Source organism: Cnephaeus nilssonii, assembly GCF_951640355.1.
Source record: "Cnephaeus nilssonii genome assembly, chromosome: X".
Taxonomy (NCBI): Eukaryota; Metazoa; Chordata; class Mammalia; order Chiroptera; family Vespertilionidae; genus Cnephaeus; species Cnephaeus nilssonii.
In genome coordinates this window covers 106053452-106074759 of record NC_137071.1, presented here as the reverse complement: position 1 = coordinate 106074759, position 21308 = coordinate 106053452, and the positions used below count along the sequence as shown (strand labels likewise).

The 21308-nt window shown below is 41.9% G+C and overlaps 1 protein-coding gene across 1 annotated transcript in view; it reads left to right on the top strand.

Annotated features, from left to right (window-relative positions):
* The first annotated feature begins 2128 nt into the window (after window positions 1-2128).
* HPRT1 (hypoxanthine phosphoribosyltransferase 1) overlaps window positions 2129-21308 on the top strand; it is a 37631-nt gene continuing 18451 nt past the window's right edge. The window contains exons 1-3 of the mRNA XM_079765443.1: window positions 2129-2282; window positions 17066-17172; window positions 18434-18617. Coding sequence (XP_079621569.1) covers window positions 2256-2282; window positions 17066-17172; window positions 18434-18617 — 318 coding nt within the window. The 5' untranslated portion in view covers window positions 2129-2255. The remainder of the gene's footprint in view (window positions 2283-17065; window positions 17173-18433; window positions 18618-21308) is intronic.

Below are 21308 nucleotides of genomic sequence, written 5' to 3'. Positions count from 1 at the left end.
ACTTAAACGACTTAATGTCAGTTGTTACAAAAATAGTTAATTTAATAGCTGCTCGCCCCCTTCACAAGCGAGAATTTTCGGCACTTTTACTGGAGGTTGATTCGACCTACAGTGGACTGCTGATGTACAATAATGTAAGATGGCTGAGCCGAGGCAAAGTTCTTGAGCGCTTTGTGGAGTGCTTTGAAGAAATTAAGGTATTTCTTGACAATAAGGATCTGGGAAACTTTCCTCAGCTTAATGATGATAAGTGGGTCAACACCCTGATGTTTTTTACAGATCTCTCTGTTCATATTTATGAACTGAACTTAAAGTTACAAGGTTTTGGCAAAAGTATTGACGTTATGTTTGGATACATAAAAGCTTTTGAAAGTAAAGTTAAAACTTTCAAGCAAGATGTAGAAACTAAAACTATTTTGAGAAGGCCAGTGCAGCTGTACAAAATGAAATGGAACTCTTGCATATGAAGTACCAGCATGTTTTAGACTCGTTATTTGACCAGTTTAGTGATAGATTTAGTCAATTTAGAAGTCTAGAACAGACCATGAAAATAATTAAGTATCCTGATGTAGTAGTCTACAGTAGTTTGGAATTAAATGGTTTCCAATGGATGCAAATTGATGATTTGGAGATGCAACTTGCAGAATTTCAAGACAGTATCTGGGCTCAGGTGTTTGTCGACTTGAGGTCAAAGCTTGAGAATCTGGAAAGGTTCCTCTTGGAGAATCAAGAGGAGTGCCACTGCGAACAGGAAATTTGGAGTGCCTGGAACCGACTACCAGACACTTTTAGCACCCTGGAAAATATAGCAATGGCTTTACTCACAATTTTTCCCTCTACAGACTTTTGTGAGGCCTTATTCTCAGCGTTAAATAATATCAAAACCAACAAAAGAAACAGATTGACAGATGAAGTTAGTAGCGCTTGCTTGGGCCTGAAGTGTACAAAATACCAACCTTCAATTGAAGATTTAGCCAATGAAATTCAGCAACAAAAAAGTTACTAATAGGCAGGTTAGTTAAAGAATTCCCCCTTCCCCTCCCCTCACTTATCTTAGTTCACGGCACCCCACACAAGCTAAATAATATCAAGACCAAAAAAGAAACCGACTGACGGATGAACAAAGAAGTCACTAAGCAGGTAAGTTAAATATTTAGTTTTTGGTTTATTAAATACAATTATATATAACAATTATACATTTATGTTATTTAAACTATAAATATCGCTAAATAATGCTTTTTCCTCAAAGTGACACACTACCCGAGTTATGCTCAGTTTTTTGGCGAAGTTTGAAACACCAAGCTCAAAAGGTTGCCCATCACTGTCATAGACAGACAACAGTATGGTGATTACCAGAGGGAAGGGGGTGGGGGGAGGTAGAAGAGGGTAAATGGGGGATAAATGGTGGTGGAAGGAGATTCATGAATTAATAAAGGCAATTAGATATTCAAATTTACTCAGTTAAATATTGTTCAACAACATATACATATATAACACACATATACATAGATATACATATGTATATCATGCCCTTTGCTACTCACAAGGATCCTATTAATAACCTCATTTTACTGAGAGAAAATACAAACTTAGAGTCTGATTTTTGCACAAGGTCACAGAGCAATTAAGTGTTCCCCTTCGATTTGTATGTACCCTGATCTGGTTGACTCTAGGGCTTTAGGTCTCAACTCTGAAAACCAGCTAAAGATTTTTGTGAGAATTGGGCAATATCAGGAAAATGGAGTCCACAATGCAGTTCAAGGTGTTGGGAAGAGGACGCCGGGCAAGTGGAACCACGTGGTGACTGACCGTGTGGAGCTGGAACGGGTCTTCTTAGGGCCACTAGGAAGAAATGCGGGCGGCGGTTGCTTTGGAAATGTGGGAGCCATCTACACGGGAGACTGGGGGAAAGAGGGTTAAAAGTTGCACGGGCAGAAAACCGTCTCCACTTCTTCCGCAGGAAGATTCCCAGGGCCACTACGTGAACGTGGAAATCGGCAGACAGAGGCGCGCAGGGAGCGCGGGCCAGGCGTGCGGGCTTAATTCAGGGGCGGGGGCGGAGCGCAGGGGGCGGGCTCAGGGGCGGAACTTGCTTCCCAGCGCAGGGCTGTGGGACAACGGTTGACAAGAGCATTGGGCAAACCTCTCCGCTTCCTGCAGGCGCCGCCTCTTTCTCGCCTCCGCCCCCTCTTTGGTGCTGCGCCGGCTTCTTCCTCTTCAGGCTGCCCTCCGCCGGTGCGTTTGCCGGCTCCGTTATGGCGACTCGCAGCCCCAGCGTTGTGGTGAGCAGCTTGGCCTGTCCTGCCCGGGCCAGCGGGGGCCAGCCCATGAGGCACGGGGCCTGCAGTGCGGGCGTGGGTAGGGTGGCCCCGAGTGACTCGGGGAAGCCCGGGAGCGGGGTGGGTGGGGGGCGGCCTTGGCTTTCTGGGTTCAGCTTTACGTCACACCAGGGCAGCGGGGAACCGAATGGGGAGGCCGGTGTGGGTGCCTCCTCTGAAGAGTCCTGGGAAAGCGTGTGGAAGAGTGTATATGTGTGTGTGTGGGGGGGGGGGGCGGGGGGGGCTGGCGTGTTGGCGGACTTGTGCCATTTGCGAGTGTGCTGGGGGAGAGGGGCCGTGGGCCAATTCAAGAATGATCTGGTGGGGTGAGGGAGAGGCCCTTTTCTGTACATTTGGGGGATGGAAGTGATGGCTTCCGGGTACCTCTTTGGAGGGCCCAGACAGGAAACCACCACATGGGAAGACACGTGGGTACTGATGTTTTCATCTAGTTCAGCAAATATTTGTGCCTCCCTGATCCCGACCGGACTCTTGGTAGCGGTAACCATGTTTACATTTTTACTCACGAAGGAAATAATGAAATGATATTAAGTGATTTTGCTTGCGTAGAGGTGGCAGACCTGGAATTCAGATATGCTTGAAACTGTTTCCCATGCTCTTTGAGGCTGCAGGGGACAAAAAAAAAAGTCAATCTGATCCTTATCTTCAGGGTCATTCATTCCATAAGCAGCCTCTCACATCGTCTCCAACCTCATTGGTTCCTTTTTCTTATTTCTAGAACAAACCAAGCTGCTCCCCTTCCCACCTCACCTTTCTGATCATGCTTGCTAAAATAGCCACCCCCCCCCCAAAAAAAATAATAAAACATAAAAATAAATAAAAAATAAAATAAAATAGCCAACCCCTCCCGACACTTAGCCTGCATCATTATCAATTTTATTGTTCAAGCAGTGTCCTGATTACCTGTTGATTGTCTCCTAATAAAACATAAACTTTATAAGGGAAGGAATCACACTGTAACCCCACCTTTATAGTACAGCGTTTGACATGTAAGACATTCTCAGTAATGGTTTGTTGAACGAATACTTCAATAATGTTTAAAAATTTTTATTGATTTTTATAGAGAGAGAAGGAGAGGGGGAGAGCAAAATACCTATCAGCTGTCTCCTGCATTCTCCCCAACCAGGAATTGAATGGAAACCCAGGCTTATGCCCTGACTGGGAATCCAACCAGTGACCTTTTGGCAACCTTTTGGTGCCTAGGCCATGGCCCAACCAACTGAGCCACACCCACCAGGGCAATAAATAAAATAATTAACCATTTGAGCCCTAAAAAAGAAAGGATTCTATTTCTTACTAGGCATTGTGACTTCAGGTAAAGAGCAGTGTTTTTTTTTTTTTTTTAATCCTCACTTGAGGACATGTTTATTTATTTATTTTTAGAGAGAGAAAGGGGGGGAGAGAAAGAGAGTGAGAGTGTTAAGAGAATTATCAATCGGTTGCTTCCCATACAAATCTGGACTAGGGGTTGAACCCGAAACCTAGGTATGTGCCCTGACTGGGAATAAACCTGAAACCTTTTGGTGCACGGTGGTAGGATGCTCCAACTAATTGAGCCACCTGGCCAGCCAAGGCAAGAGCAGTGTTCTTAATGGAATCTGGCCTAGAATTCAGTTGTGTGTCCTTGGGCAATTTATTTCACTTTTTTGGCTTAAGTGTTATAGGGGAGGAAAAATAATTTCCCTTCTACCTGCTAAATTCTACTGGCTGAACTAATAATCAAATTAGCATGAGACAGATTAACCAGAGAAAATGGCCAAATTTATTATGTACTAGAGGCCCAGTGCATGAAATTCATGCATGGCGGGGGGTGTCCCTCAGCCCAGCCTACACCCTCTCCAATCTGGGACCCCTTGAGGGATGTCCGACTGCCCGTTTAGGCCCAATCCCATCTAAACGGGCAGTCGGACATCCCTCTCACAATCCAGGACTGCTGGCTCCCAACCACTCGCCTACCTGCCTGCCTGATTGCCCCTAACTGCTTCTGCCTGCCAGCCTGAAACCCCCTAACCACTCCCCTGCAGGCCTGATTGACACCTAACTGCTCCCCTGCCAGCCCGATTGCCCCTAACTGCCCTCTCCTGCTGTCCTGGTCACCCCTAACTGCCTTCCCCTGCCAGCCTGGTCGCCCCTAACTGCCTTCCCCTGCCGGCCTGGTCGCCCCTAACTGTCTTCCCCTGCAGGCCTGGTCACCTCCAACTGTCTTCCCCTGCAGGCCTGGTCACCCCTAACTGCCCTCCCCTGCAGGTGTGGTCCCCCCCAACTGCCCTCCCCTGCAGGCCTGGTTGCCCCCAACTGCCCTCCCCTGCAAGCCTGGTTTCCCCCAACTGCCCTCCCCTGCTAGCCCAGTCCCTCCCTACTGCCCTCCCCTGCAGGCCTGATTGCCCACAACTGCCCTCTCCTGCAGGCCATCTTGTGGTGGCCATCTTGTGTCCACATGGGGGCAGCCATCTTGTGTGTTGGAGTGATGGTCAATTTGCATATTACTCTTTTATTAGATAGGATGTACATACAGGGGTTCCATAGTAATTGAGGCTGATATGTGATCTTGAGCTAAGGAGAAGAGGGAGTTGTGGTTTGGGACTTCAAAGTAGGACGGCAATTTTCAGGGAGATGGAAAAGTAAATGTTTGGTAAATAAACATTTGCTGGGCCATTAACACAGAATCCTGTCTATTACACTTAATTCATATTAAACTGTAGCTATCTATGATGATTGCTCCCCTCTATCTAAATTCTTTTAGGTAGTTCCAGGGAAGGTCAAAGGTTTTTTTCCTGAATCTTTTGTTTCTTGAATATAATGAGTTTAAAGTAATATCCCCTAAAAGTCTTATTTTGGGGTGGCAAATTCTGTTTCACCTTGGTGTTCTTAGGTATAACTGAAATGTTAGCTACCTCGTGGTATTATTGAAAGAATTATAAGATGATTTATGGGAATCAATCTTTGTGTGGGCCCTGACTGGTAATCTTACCTTATAATAGAGAAACATGCAAATTGACCGCACCTCCGCTATGCCCACAATTGGGCCGGCAGGAGGCTGGGGGCGGGACTCCGGGTGGCATATCCGCTGTTGAGAAGATCAAGATGGCGGTGCCCAGTGGCCGGGCCCATGCCGCCGCTCCCCGGGGTGCCTGGGGCTATCGGCACCCCGGTGGGGCGTGGCCGGGCCCATGCCGCCGCTCCCGGGGTGCCTGGGGCTATCGGCCACCTAGGGGGGCTTGGCCGTGCCCATCCCGCCCCTCCCGCCGCTCCCGGGGGTCCCAGGGGCCGAGGCTTTCCGGGCCTTGGGCACCAGCAGGGAGCCTGCACCGATCGCAGGAAACCACTGGGGGTCGGCTCCTGCGATCCTTAGCAAGGATGTTGGGTGCCGCCGAGCCCAAGGCCACCGCCCGGGGCCAAGCCCCGACCCTGAAAAAGGCAGAAGGCAGTGGCCACAGCCAAGGCCTGGGTCCCTGGTGCCGGCAGAAAACTGGTGCAGGCAGCCAGGTGAATGAAGGCCTATTGCACGAATCTTCGTGCAAACGGGCTACTAGTAGTAATAATAGTTACCATTGTGTTTACCTACATAGGCCTACCCTCAAAACAACCCTATAACAGTAATATGATTATTATCATAGGCCTACCCTCAAAACAACCCTATAACAGTAATATGGTTATTATCATTTTACAGAGGAGGAATCTTTAAAGCTTCAGAGAGGTTAAGTAATTTAACCTCAACATAACATACCCACATCACACAGTTATTAAGAGGAGCTCAGATTTAAACCTAAGTCACTTTAGAAGCCCATGCACATAAATGTTATACTAGTAGTAGGTACTCAAAAAATGGTGGGGGTTATTTTTATTCAGTTGCTGAAGAAGTTAGATGCTTTTACTTTTGGGTATGATGCCTGCCCCAGCATAGGGTGAATTATGGCTAGAACTGGCTGGTGCTAATTTTGTTTGTCTTTTTGGTTTGCAAATTCCTGTTCCTTTTTTTATTTCCTTCCCAGAAATTGTCTGCACGTTAGCAATAGTGCTTGCTATGTATTGGTTACAGTTTGATATTTAGAAAATAATTTATGAGGCTCAAGAGAGGTTGAGTATCCTGCCCAAGATCACTCAGCAATGCTAGGATATGAATCTAAGTTATCTGGCCCCAGAGTCTGCTCTTAACATCTCTACTTTTAAGTTAGTAGTGACAGTTGTGGCTAATTATTTATAACTAGAGGCCCGATGCACGAAATTTATGCAAGGGGCTTGGCCTTCGCAGCTGAGGCAGCTTGCCTTGGCCCTTGCAGCCCCGACTTCGTCAGGAAGGTCTTCCAGAAGGATGTCTGGTCTAATTAGCATATTATGCTTTTATTATTATAGATTATTTAGTCAGGCATTGAGGTAAATATTTTGCAGACATTATTGAATGTAACTGTCCCAAAGTTACATAATAGGTACTTTATGAGGTAGATAAACACTAGTATGACCTTGGAGGCACAAATTGGTGAAGTAACATATCCAACATCACTTTGATGAAATTGTCCCCCAGATATGCTTAATATAACCCATGCTGCTTGTAACTATCATTAAACTGCCACCCCAGATATGCTTAATATAACCCATGCTGCTTGTAACTATCATTAAACTGCCAGGATAAGTTTGGATATAGTTGAACTAGGAGCAAACTTCTGGAGTTTTGCAAATTAATGTGAAACATCAAATATGCATTATGTGGATATTATATCTTCTAAATTTCAGGATGGTAATGCTAGAAATGTAATTCTGTACTAACCAAATTTAAATCTTACCCTACCAATAATTTTTACAGAATTGATAAAATAGTGCATTTTTGATCCATAATCCTATCTTTTTTTAGAGAGAGAGAGAGACATTGATTGGCTACCTCCCGTATGCACCCCAACTGGGGATCGAACCTGTAACCCAGGTATGTGCCCTGACCAGGAATTGAACCTGCTATTTTTTTTGGTGTACATGATGATGCTCCAACCAGCTAAGCCACCTGGCCAGGGCTACCCTATTTTATTTATAACAGGGTTTAGACTGACAATAGTCTATACCAGTGGTTCTCAACCTTTCTAATGCCGCGACCCTTTAATACAGTTCCTCATGTTTTGGTGACCCCCAACCATAAAATTATTTTCGTTGCTACTTCATAACTGTAATTTTGCTACTGTTATGAATTGTAATATAAATATCTGTGTTTTCCGATGGTCTTAGGTGACCCTGCTAGCGGTTCTCAACCTGTTATGAAGTAGCAATGAAAATAATTTTATGGTTGGGGGTCACCACAACATGAGGAACTGTATTAAAGGATCGCGGCATTAGAAAGGTTGAGAACCACTGGTATAGACCAAAATTACTCTTTGTGACCACCAAAAAATGGAGCAGATCACTTGGAGGGTTTTATTCTGCAAATTGAGTAATATAGCACACTAGTGGCCCGGTGCACGAAATTCATGCACATTAAAAGGGGATTAATTAGAGGAAATATTTTAATATTTCTATTTGCCCTTTCTCTATAATAGAAGTATCAGAGATTAAAGAAAATTAGTAAAATGTATATGAAAATCTTCCTCCTGTCAGTCTGGGGCACGCCGCGGGACCCAGAGTCAAGCCCCTGCCCACCTGCAGCGCCTCAAAATCGTGTGAGATCCAGACCCAGCCGGCCCCACCCCTGTCAAGCCCCGCTAGGCGCAGCCTCAGGTCCACTGGCCCGGTGCCGGGTGGGGGGCGCAGCCTCAGGTCCCTCATCAAGCCCCGCTGGGCAGGGGGCACGTCCTCAGGTCCCCTGGCCCAGTGCCAGGGCGGGGGGTGCAGCCTGAGGTTCCCTGGCCCGGCGCTGGGGCGGGGGGCACGGCCTGAGGTCCCCTGTCAAGCCCTGCTGGGCTGGGGCATGACCTGAGGTCCCCTGGCCCGGGGCAAGGGGAGCAGCCTGAGGTTCCCCTAGCCCAGCACTGGGGCGGGGGGCGCCCCTTGAGGTCCCCTGTCAAGTCCCACCAGGCAGGGGGTGCAGCCTGAGGTCCCTTGTCAAGCCCCACCAGGCGGGGGCGCGGCCTCAGGTACTCTGGCGCCGGGGCTGGGGGCGCGGCCTGAGTTCTCCCATCAAGTCCTGCCAGGCGGGGGGCACGGCCTGAGGTCCCCCGGCCTGGCGCTGGGGTGGGAGGCACGGCCTGAGGTCCCCCGGCCCAGCACCGGGGCAGGGGGTGCACCTTGAGGTCCCCTGTCAAGCCCCGCTGGGCAGGGGGCGTGGCCTGAGGTCCCCCATCAAGCCCTGTCAGGCGGGGGGCGTGGCCTGAGGTCCCCTGTCAAGCCCCATGAGGGCGGGGGGACGCTGTCTCAGGTCCCTGCTGATTGCTCTTTAAGGCTCCTTACGGGCCTCCACTGTGGGTGCAGCCATCTTGTGTTACGGAAACCCCTGCCTCTGCTGTGGGCGCCACCATCTTTGTGGCGGAGTGATGGTCAATTTGCATATTCCCTCTTTATTATATAGGATAGGATAGTTATAGATCCGTTTTAATTGTTTTCCATTGTTTGTATCTGTGTACTGCTATTGCAGGAAGTCCTTTGTAAGGAGGTGGGGAAAAAGTCAAAAGGACCAATCACATTAGCAGAGAAGAGGGGCCTTGTAATTTTCTGTAGTTCATTAGGCAGTAACTGGGCCATGCCATTTTCCCCTGTGTGAAGAGATGCTAAAGATGAACTATATATTCTTCCTTTCTGTAATTTTATATTGTGTGGATTCAGTAAATTTATATGTTTTGAAATTATCAACCATCATTATTAATATCAGTCAATATTTTTTTGCCAGTGGTGACTAAATAGCTAGCATTTAGAATAATTTGCAACTAATAAGAATTCAGACAGATAATTCAAATTGCTATGGAATTACTATCTTCCACACTGTGCTTCTGATAATTGATAGGTATATACTTTTTGTCCAGAATGAATATACTTATTATTCCACAGTGCACACTAATAAAAGGAAAGACCATAGTGTTGGATAAATTTATGTCTTTGCACATATAGTAGTTATGAGCCCACTTATCTAGGAGCAGGTAATTTATCCCTGGATTGAATAGGAAAGAATGCTGATTTTAATTTTATAATGCTTACATTGTTATAAAAATTTTAATTCTTTAACCATTAGAAGGGAGGGCAAGCAAGTTATATGTGTAATTTATTTGTAAGATTCATAAAATTGGAAAATGAATACACTACTAGCTTAAATTACTTTCACATTTAGGAATATGTGTATCAGTAATTCATAATTTTGGTTTTATGATACCCTGATTATTGCATATTATCTTAAGGGGATGACATATCTGCTTTAGTGTGTTTTGAGAATTTTAAAGAATCTGAATATAAAAGGTAAAAATATAAAAACATGCCACCTAGCAATTTCTGCCCATTCTAGCTCATTTTAAGACTCACTTCTTCACTTCCATTCAGTCTTATTTGGATCCATAAATATTGTCATTTTTTTTTTTTACCACAAAGAGACTTAAGCAATCCTAGTCACAGATGATAAATTGATGTTGCAAGTGTTATCTTAGCTCAAGTTAAATTCCTTGCTTACTATAATTTTATATAATATATCTTTGTAATTAGAATTTTTATGTATATTTTTCAATCTTTCATATTAATAAAAGTACCTGTCTGGATTTTATCATTAACAAGTGTATTACAGGTAGGTTAGAATTTGAGAGCTGTGTTCTAAAGCTCTGAAGAGATGCATTCAGTTTTCTGAAATATCTGGGTAAATGTTAAGTAGCTCAGAGCTATTAACCTATCCTTTGACTTCCAGTTCAGCCAGAAATGGCAATAATGGGAAAGGTGGATCTGGAAAGAAATCGCATTTTCATTTGTCACCATTTGTGGTACCTCCAGAGCTCTCTCCTCAAATATTTTAGAGTTGGGTCCTCCACAGAGCCATCCAGAACCTTTTGTGATTTCTAGCCATTTTATGTTAAGTTTTTGTTATGGAATAAATGTTTCTTCCCACCCCACCTCCAAAATGTCTTGAAGCCCTAACATCCCCAACATGATGGTATTTGGAGATGGGCCTTTGGTAGAAAATTAGGATTAGAAAAGGTCATGAGGTTGGGTCCCTTTTTATTTTTTTATTTTTATTGATTTCAGAGAGGAAGGGAGAGGGAGAGATAGAAACATCAATGATGAGAGAGAATCATTGATCAGCTGCCTCCTGCACACCCCCTACTGGGGATCGAGCCCTCAACCCAGGCATGTGCCTTTGACTGGAATCAACCCGGGACCTTTCAGTCCGAAGGCCGACGCTTTATCCACTGAGCCAAACCAGCTAGGGCAAAGGTCCCTTGTCTTTTAAGAAAAAGGGAGCTCCCTCCCCCAACCACATCCTCCAGTCTGGATTTATAGGAGAAGGTAGCCCCCAATGTGAAAGATAGCCACTTACAATTAAGAAAAGAGGCTTCAGCCCTAGCTGGTTTGGCTCAGTGGATAGAGTGCCAGCCTGCGGACTGAAGGGTCCCGGGTTCGATTCCGGTCAAGGGCACATGCCTGGTTGCGAGCTCAATCCCCAGTAGGGGGTATGCAGGAGGCAGCCAATCATGATTCTATTCTCTCTCATCATTGATGTTTCTATCTCTCCTTCTCCCTTCCTCTCTGAAATCAATAATATATATATATATATATATATATATATATATATATATATATACACACACACGTATATATATTTTTTAATTTCTTTATTGATTAAGGTATCATATATTTGTCCTCATCCCCCCATTCCCAGCCCACCCCCCTCCCCACACATGCCCCCACCCCCCTGTTGTCCTTAACCATTGGTTAGGCTCATATGCTTGCACACAAGTCCTTTGGTTGATCTCTCCCCTTTACCCCCACCCTCCCCTCCCCTCCCTCTGAGGCCCGACAGTCCGATCGATGCCTCCTTGTTTCTGGGTCTGTTCTTGTTCATCAGTCTATGTTGTTCATTATTTCCCCTAGAAAAATATATTTAAAAAAAGAAAAGAAGAGGGTTCAGAATGAAACCTACTTTGTTGGCACCTTGATCTTGGACTTCCCAGCCTCCAAAGCTGTGAGAAATAAATTACTATTGTGTAAGCCACCCAGTCTATGATATTTTGTTATGGAATCCTAAGCAGACTAATACTATTCTTTTAGAATGTATCAGTAATAACCACATGCTTAGATATGTGACACCAAGTCACAAATAATAAAACAGACGTGACTTACATTCATACAGAATGTGGATACTACTATTACCTAGGTGACTTAGAAGGCTGTGCTAATTCAGTGTCAGAGATATGCCAGTCTACTCAATTTACAACCTAGGCAACAGAATATAATAACTTTGAGCTTGATATTTCTTTTGGAAGGAGTCACTGGTGTTGGGCGACCTTGGGTTCCAGGTTTATCTTTAGTGTACATATAACTTTTGACAATCAAAAGTTTGCAGGCTTGTCAAATTAGATTTGGGTACAACTTATAAGCTTTATTGTGCCATATAGTTAGTCCCATGTATGTATGTATGTATACCTTTTCTACTACATTTCAAGCTTTTTTTGAGTATACAAATTAATAATCTTTGTATCCCTCTACAGATATTGCACAGTGCCTTAATCAAGGTGGATACTGAATGCATTTTAATGTAATTGAGTATATTGAAATCCTTCCTATCAAAGCAGCCACTGTACTGTTAACTAATTCATATTAGATAAGATTAATTAATATCAGATATTAACCAATATCAGATAGGACAAATAGCTTATAAGATTAAAGGCCACCAAGTATATTTCTAGCTCTTGTAGAGATTGAGGTTATGGGCCTATTTAATCTGAAGCTTCGGTGTTTGGGATGATTAAAACAAATTCCTGTTTATTGGATTGTATCTTATGTTATTTCTTCTCTTTGGTCTAGGTGCAGGTGAGGCTTCTGAGTGAGTTTGAGTGCCCCCTTAAACTCCCACAGTACTTAGCAGTTTAACACTCTGTCTTATGATTATTCATGTACATGTCATGTCTTACTACACTGTACGCTTTTTGAGGGTAGCTTTGTCAATGTTTACCTAATTCTCTCTAATATGTAAAACATAGTAGGTACTTAGATATTTGAGTATTAGTAATAATACAGGTCTGAGTAAGGACCTCACCATTTAAAATTAATATTCTACGTAATATTTGATCATTAACTATGAATTTATTTATTTTATTTTATTTTTTGTTAATCCTTACCCGAGGATATTTTTTTCCATTGATTTTTAGGGAGAGTGGAAGAGAGAGGGAAAGACAGAAAGTGTGAAATGGCGTTTTGTCATCATTTAAATAAGTTGTTATTTAACTTTATATTTGAAACATCTACAAGTTAACAATATTATAGTGAACCATCATGTACCTACTGCCCAGTTCGGACAATTATATATCCATGGACAATCACACGTTTCTTAAATTAGAACCCCCATAAACATACTCTATTAATAGTGAATTGTAATCAAGTTGTTAATTCATGCCTAAAGTACTTCAAGTTATGCAAGTTTTTTAAATTCTTGTTTTTGCCTTTTAGGAAGAATTATATTAACATGTTTTTTATGCTTGATCTAGTAAATCAGCCCTTTGACAGTAAATGTGATATACAGGGTGTCCCCAAAAAATGTATATGCACACTTTGAGTAATTATAGAGTCAGTGTTTATTAAAATACATTTCATTTTCATTAGCAGCTATCAGCTGTTAAAGTGTATATACATTTGGGGGGGGTCACCCTGTATAAATCTAATAATATTGATTGAAAATAAGAAAATTTTGAATTGGAAATTAATTTGGTATGTTGACAGAGATAGAATTCCTATTTTGGGGTATATCCCTGTTGCTCTGTCTGTAATAGACCAATAGCTGGGATGAACTCTGGGCAGAATTCACATTGACTTTGATTGAGATAACTAAGACTCTGAAAGTTCTTAAGCTGTTTGCAAAACCTGTAGTCAGACACAGCCATTTTCATAGAAGCAGTAGTCTTTACAAGTGTTGCATATTTCAGGTCCTGGGTGGGTCCTGGTTTATGCTTATGTCAGAAGCAGTAAGTAACTGGGAGCAAGGGGTAAGCTTCAGGGAAGCCATTTTGGCACTCTGGATCTTGATTTTGAAGCACTATGAAATGGTGCATTTTCATTTATGTCAGGTAGTAGCAGATATATATGATGAACCTGAAATGAATGTTTATTCTTTCATCTATAGGATCTAACAAGTTCTTTCTTCTTTTCCCAAAACTTGAACTAAATTTCAGTTTATAAAATTTATAAAAGTAGTACTTGTTATAAAGTACTCTTGAAATACTCCTGTAGGTGACAGAAATGTCCCATTTCCATTATTTGTGTAGTGAATGTTTTGAAATAAACATGATATATTAGAACTTCCTCTATGAGGATCTGGCAAAACCTTCCTTCCCCCAATGAATTTTTTTCTGCTTATGAAAATAATACATGTTTGTTTAAAAACAAATCAATATTGACTTCCAACTGCCCTCAGACCAGCTGCTGAGCCAGTGTGTGTGCACTACTTGCTGTTGTCAAACCATGCCCATGGGCATGAGCTGGTTTACCTACCTGAATCATAGCCAGCCTCCTGGCCATGTGTGCAGACTGAAGTGGTGTGTAGGTACTACCAGCCTGACATCATTATACCTACAATTCCACCAGAATCTGGAGAACTCAAAACAGAACTTTTGAGACTGAAAGTGAGAAAACATGAACCTCAAATTTAAGTTGAAAAAAATAAGTCAATATTAAAGTGTACCAAGTGGCAAGTACCCACTTGTTGTATTTGACCATTGTTTGATATATTCCTCCATACCCACCCACCTATCCTTCCTTCCCCCATCTTTCCCTCCCTCTTCCTCTTCCTTTTATATTTTGTATTAGTTTCTTGTTTGTAGATTTTATTTTAATATATCTTTTAAATTTTCCCCATACTTTTTATATATATGTATAAAAACACATTGCCAAAAATGATTTATAAGAAAGACTATTGTATTTTTAAAAAAGCAATATATATATTCACTGAAGAAAATTTGGAATATATGATGTAAGGAACTAAGTGAAATGTCTGTAACTCCCCTCCCCAAGATAATAGTTTTCATGGTTTTGTTATTTTCTGTGTGTATAGATGCATATATAATATTTATAAAATTAATCATTGTACATTTTACCACTGTAGGTTCAACATCATTAGTGTTATTATTAAATATTTTGTATGCCAGAGGCTGGGCATACCTAAACAACCAATATATAGTCCTAGTCAAACCATCTTGGAGTTTCTACTATGAAGGCACCTCATGAGTGGGTTATAACAATTTCAGACTTCTAGGAGTTTGGGTTTTTAAGAAATCACTTAACTTCTTATTTTTATTTTTGTATTTATTAAATTGATTGGGTGACATTGGTCAACATGAACATACAGGTTTCAGGTGTGGGGTTTATATGTTACAAGATATGTATATTGCACCATGTGCGGTCAACATGAACATACAGGTTTCAGGTGTGGGTTTATGTTACAAGATCTGTATATTGCACCATGTGCCCACCACCCTTAAGTCAAATATAATCACTTAATTTTTTTTCCTGCCCTAGCCAGTTTGGCTCAGTGGATAGAGCGTCGGCCTGCAGACTGAAGGGACCCGGGTTCGATTCTGGGTTCAATTCTCGTCAAGGACATGTACCTCGGTTGCAGGCTCCGCCCCGGCCCAGGGCCTGGTCAGGGCACGTGCAGGAAGCAACCAATTGATGTGTTTCTCTCACATTGATATTTCTCTCTGTCTTTCCCTCTCTCTTCTACTCTCTCTAAAAATCAATGGAAAAATATCCTCGGATGAGGATTAAAAAATAATAATAATAAATAAATAAATAATTTTTTTTCCCTATTGTGAGATGAGAAGAGGGTATTTGAATTTGGGGTGGGAAATAGCACTTGTTCTTTGTTCAGTGATATTTTAATTTGATAGACTATAGTGTATTTTTTAAAACTAAATTTTCAAACATATTAAAAAATGGAAAGAATAAGTCCCCATATACTCATGACTCATATTTAAAACTAGAGGCCCGGTGCACAAAATTCGTGCACAGGTGTGGGGGTTGTCCCTTAGCCCAGCCTGCACCCTCTCCAATCTCGGCACCCTCTCACAATCCAGGACTGCTGGCTCCCAACTGCTCGCCTGCCAACCTGATTGCCCCTAACCATTTCTGCCTGCCAGCCTGATCACTCCCCTAACCACTCCCCTGCCAGCCTGATTGATGCCTAACTGCTCCCTTGCCAGCCTGATTGCTCCTAACTGCCCTCCCCTGCCAGCCTGGTCACCCTAACTGCCCTCCCCTGAAGGCCTAGTCACCCCTAACTACCCTCCCCTGCAGGAATGGTCACCCCTAACTGCTCTCCCCTGCAGGTTGGGTTCCCCCACAACTGCCATTCCCTGCAGGCCCGGTCGCCCCCAACTTCCCTCCTCTGCCGGCCTGGTCACCCCTAACTGCCCCCCCTTGCAGGCTTGATTGCCCCCAAATGCCCTCCCTTGCAGGCTTGGTCCCCCCAGCTGCCCTCCCCTCCTGGTCTGATCACCCACATCTGCCCACCCTTGCAGGCCAGGTCCCTCCCAACTGCCCTCCTCTGCTGGCCATCTTGTGGTGGCCATCTTGTGTCCATATGGGGCAATCATCTTTGACCACATAGGGAAAGCCATCTTGTGTGTTGGACTGATGGTCAATTTGCATATTATTCTTTTATTAGATAGGATAGACACCTGATGCACGGATGGAGCTGGCTGGTTTGCCCTAAAGGTTGTCCTGGAACAGGGTGGGGGTTCCCTTGGGGAATGGGGTGGCTGGGGTGAGGGGCTTGTTGTGGTTTGCAGGCTGGCCATGCCCCCTAGCGACCCAAGTGGAGGCCCTGGTATCTGGGATTTATTTATCTTCTATAATTGAAACTTTGTAGCTTTGAGTGGAGACCAGGGCCGGCCAGGGTAGTCAGAAAGCTTGGCTTCCTCCATCGCTGGGGACAACCCAAGCCTCCTGTTCTCTCCAGCTCTGTGGCCGCCACCATATTTCTTGGGTTAATTTGCATACTCACTCCTGATTGGCTGGTGGGCGTGGCTTGTGGTGTAGCAAAGGTACAGTCAATTTGCATGTTTCTCCTTTATTATATTTAAAATATTATCAAGATTTGCCACATTTGTCTTAGCTCTTTAAAGTTTTTTTTCTCTTTAATGAGCTAAAGGAAATTTCATATCATGTCATTTTACTTTTACAATCTTAACTATTCATCTTTAATACATATGGTTGAGCCCTAGCTGGTTTGGCTCAGTGGATAGAGCGTCGGCCTGTGGACTGAAGGGTGCCAGGTTCGATTCCAGTCAAGGGCACATGCCCGGGTTGTGGGCTTGACCCCCAGTAGGGAGCATGTAGGAGGAAGCCGATCAATGGTTCTTTCTCATCATTGATGTTTCTATCTCTCCCTCTTCTTTTCTCTCTGAAATCAATAAAAATAAAAATAAAAACATTAAAAAAATAAAATATATGGTTTATGGTTGATTTCTGATATAAGTATAATTCATTATCCTACTAGAAACTTACTGAAAGTTCTTGATATCTGGTACCTAAATTTCTCTGATAGGCTAAGGTTTTTAACATCTAAATCTAATTAAATGTTTGTATCTTGTAATGCTCTTATCGAAACAGCCGTATTTCTTTTTCAGATTAGTGATGATGAACCAGGTTATGACCTAGATTTATTTTGTATACCTAATCATTATGTGGAGGATTTGGAAAAGGTGTTTATTCCTCATGGACTAATTATGGACAGGTTAGTAACAGTAAGATCTTAAATTGAAGTTTGTGTTTTATATTAATTTCAGGTGTCAGCAGCTGTTTTAAGTAGTTGATATTTGACCATAAACTGGACCAGCTTGTAAAAAAAAATAGATTTAAAAAATGTTTAAAAGCCTTCTTTACAAAAAAGGCAGGGAGGATTTACTAATAACATAGCATAAATTATGGTATACTAGGAATTTGTAGGGAGTAGAATAAAGTAAACATTGAAAGGAGATTGGAAGAATGAACTTTAGTCACAGCCTTTGATTTCTCAACCCTGAACAGGGTAATGGACTGGGATTGAATCACATGAAGGCAAGGTCAGATTTTGATTATTATGCACATCTAGCTTGAAATTTTCCCCTTAAATAAATTGCAGTGAGAAACTTTGATGTTTAAATACTTGCCTTGTGTGTCAGGTTATTTTGGTTTTTATTTCAAATTATAATATCGATATATGTGTACTGTGAAATTTTAACTGTAGAGGCTTTAAATAAGAGTAGAGTTCTCTCCTTTCAGCCTTCAGTGCATATCTCCTCCCTACATATGGGCTAGTCATATATAATATATGTAAATGTACACATATATTTTAACACATGGGTATGTACTATCATATAGGTCAAAAATTTATTGGACACTTTTTCATATTAATATATCCAGAGCTATCCTATATATTTTAAACGTTTCATAGCATTCCATTTTCTAGCTGTACCATAATTAATTTACTAGCCCCCTATTGATGGACGTGCAAGATTTGTCCATTGTCTTGCTATTATAGACCATACTAGAAGGAGACATCCTTTTATAGATGTTTGGGTGCTTGCTCAACTTGATCCACGAAATTTTGGGTTAAGTGGGAGGTGTTTATTGAATGTTTTGATACTGCCAAATTATCCTTCAGAAAGTTATGTTAGTTTATACTCCCAATGATATATGCAAATACTGTGTTTCTCACAATTTCTTCTTATATTGTCAGGTAAATTTCATTTAATCAGAATTTGTCAATCTGATAAGTGAAAATGGTATCTTATTTTAAATTGCATTAAAAATTTATTATAAATGTTATAGTGAACCAGGCTTTTGAGGGTTTTTGAAATTTTCTCTTTGCTTTATGAAACAAGGATATACTTTATGGGGGCAAAGGATGTATTTTGTGGGAGTTAGTGGTTAAGAGATGTTTGTTATAAAGTTTAAGTGTATTTCTATTACAATATAAATTACTTTCTATTAAGTTTCTAATTTTACTTCTGTAGGACCGAGCGGCTTGCTCGAGATGTGATGAAGGAGATGGGAGGCCATCACATTGTAGCCCTCTGTGTGCTCAAGGGAGGCTATAAATTCTTTGCTGACCTGCTGGATTACATCAAAGCACTGAACAGAAATAGTGATAGATCCATTCCTATGACTGTAGATTTTATCAGACTGAAGAGCTACTGTGTAAGTATATTTAATATATATGTTTATTCAATAAAATTTTAAAAATAAAACATGGCAACTATAGGTTTTCTGTATGTTTTTGAAGCTTTGCAAACTATATTTACATGTTCGTTTCAGTTGGTTACAGTGAGATTTTCTGATATATTCACCAGTACTTTATATCCAAGTGAATTTTGTCTTTTTTTGGGTTAATCTTCACCCGAGGATATTTTTCCATTGATTTTTTAGGGAGAGTGGAAGAGAGAGGGAAAGATAGAGAAACATTAATGTGAGAGAAACACATCGATTGGTTGCCTCCTGCACATACCCTGACCAGGGCCTGGGCCAGGGAGGAGCCTGCAACCAAGGTACGTGCCCTTGACTGGAATCGAACCCGGTACCCTTTGGTACGCAGGCCAATGTTCTATCCACTGAGCCAAACCGGCTAGGGCAATATTGTCTTTTTTTTTTTTTTTTCAAATTAGTCACCTTAGAGGTTATATACTTATTTTTAAAGGTGTTTTATTATTTTTTGAGTTTTTTTTTGTAGTTTTAATTTTAATTTTTTAAAATATATTTTTATTTCAGAGAAGAAGGGAGAGGGAGAGAGATAGAAACATCAATGATGAGAGAAAATCATTGATTGGCTGCCTCCTGCACGCCCCCCACTGGGAACTACGCCTGCAACCAGGGAATGTACCCTGACCTGGAATCAGCCGTGATCTCCTGGTTCATAGGTTGATGCTCAACCACAGAGCCACACTAGCCAGGCTGTTTTTTGGAGTTTTTAAGAAACCTTTTAAGAATTGCTGTTGGGACTTGGGTGATACTCTTTTGACTATATTTACTGGTGGCAGATATCTTCTCTGGAGCTAAGATTGGTTTGCGGGGAAATCGAAAGGCATTTGGAGCGAAGTCTGATAATAAAGTGGGTCCAGAATTATTTCCTAGCCCTAGCCAGTTTTGCTCAGCGGATAGATTGTCGGACTGCAGACTGAAGGGTCCCAGGTTCAGTTCTGGTCAAGGGAACATGCCCAGCTTGTGGCATCGATCCCCAGTGTAGGGTGTGCAGGGGCAGCTGATCAGTAGTTCTCCCCCATCATTGATGTTTCTATCTCTCCCTCTCCCTTCCTCTCTGAAATCAATAAAATATATTTAAAAAAGAATTATTTCCTAGAAAGCACATATGGAGCGAGAACATTGGCACATTGAAAATACCACTTTTGATTCACAGTCACTGTACAGTGTTACACGATCTCAAATGCTTCAGAATATTGACACTGGATGAACCAAAATCAGTGTGATCTTTTTGTTGTTGTTAATCCTCACCCAATGATATTTTTCCATTGATTTTTAGAGAGAGTGGAAGGGAGAGATGGAGAGAAACATCGACGTGAGAGAGACACATCAATTGGTTGCCTCCTGCACGCACCCTGACCAGGGCCGGGGAACCTGCAACCAAGGTACATGCCCTTGACCAGAATCAAACCTGGAACCCTTCAGTCCTCGAGCTGATGCTCTATCCACTGAGCCAAACTGGCTAGGGCTCAGTGTGATCTTTACACATGAATTTCACCCACAATTTCTTTGATGATGTGAATGTTTGATTTCATTAAGAATAAGACCACTTATCTACATTTAACTTTCAACCTTCGTTCTCTTTGTTAATCATCCATTTCACTCAAGTCTTTGACCTTTTTCACATTTTTATCAGTCTAATAGGTGATTAGATAACCACTTAAATATTATAGACATTTCCCTATTCCACCAAAGCCCTTTATGCTCATACATCATGACATTACTTTGTATTTATAAGCTCCTTTTAACTTGTCAGTCTTGTTTGAATTAAAGACTTGTTTAAATATAAAATTTGGATTTTTACTTAACAGAAGTTATTTATTTATTTATTTTGCTGGTTTACACTCAAATTTAATGTTAGGCAGTATAGCTGCCAACAGTATAGCTGCCCAGTTTTTATTTTATTTTTAAATGATAACCTTTTTATGTTTTTATTTTGTTAAGCCTCACCTGAGGATATTTTCCATTGATGTTTAGAGAGAGTGGAAGGAAGGGGGAGAGACAGAGAGAAGGAAACATGGATGTGTGAAAGACACATCTTTTTTTAAAATATTTTTATTGATTTCAGAGAGGAAGGGAGAGAGAGAGATGGAAATATTAGTGATGAGAGAGAATCATTGATCAACTGCCTCCCGACACCCCCCATTGGGGATCGAGCCCACAACCCAGGCATGTGCCCTTGACTGGAATCGAACCCGGGATCTTCCAGTCGTCAGGCCGACGCTCTATCCACTGAGCCAAACCAGCCAGGGCTGTATTTTATTTTTTGAAAGCTGCCCAGTTTCTAATATATTGTTGCTTAGAGTCAAAACATGTACTTAGTATAGTCCATGGTATGATTTCTCTTTGATCTTCTTAAGCACCCTACCCACCCACCCACACAAACACACACATAAAAATTAATCTTGTTACTTTATGACTGATACTTCATTCCTCTGGGAATTTGGGCAGAATGTTCTTTCTTTGAAAAGAAAACTCGTAAAAACAAGTGAGGGGACTTTAATATTTCTTTTAAAAAGTATTTTATAGCTGTGAGAGCAATTTGAAGCAAAGGAACACTTTGACATTTTAATTTAATTTTCTACTTTTAGTTTTTTTCTTATTCATTTTAGATCTTAGAGGATTATTAAGCTG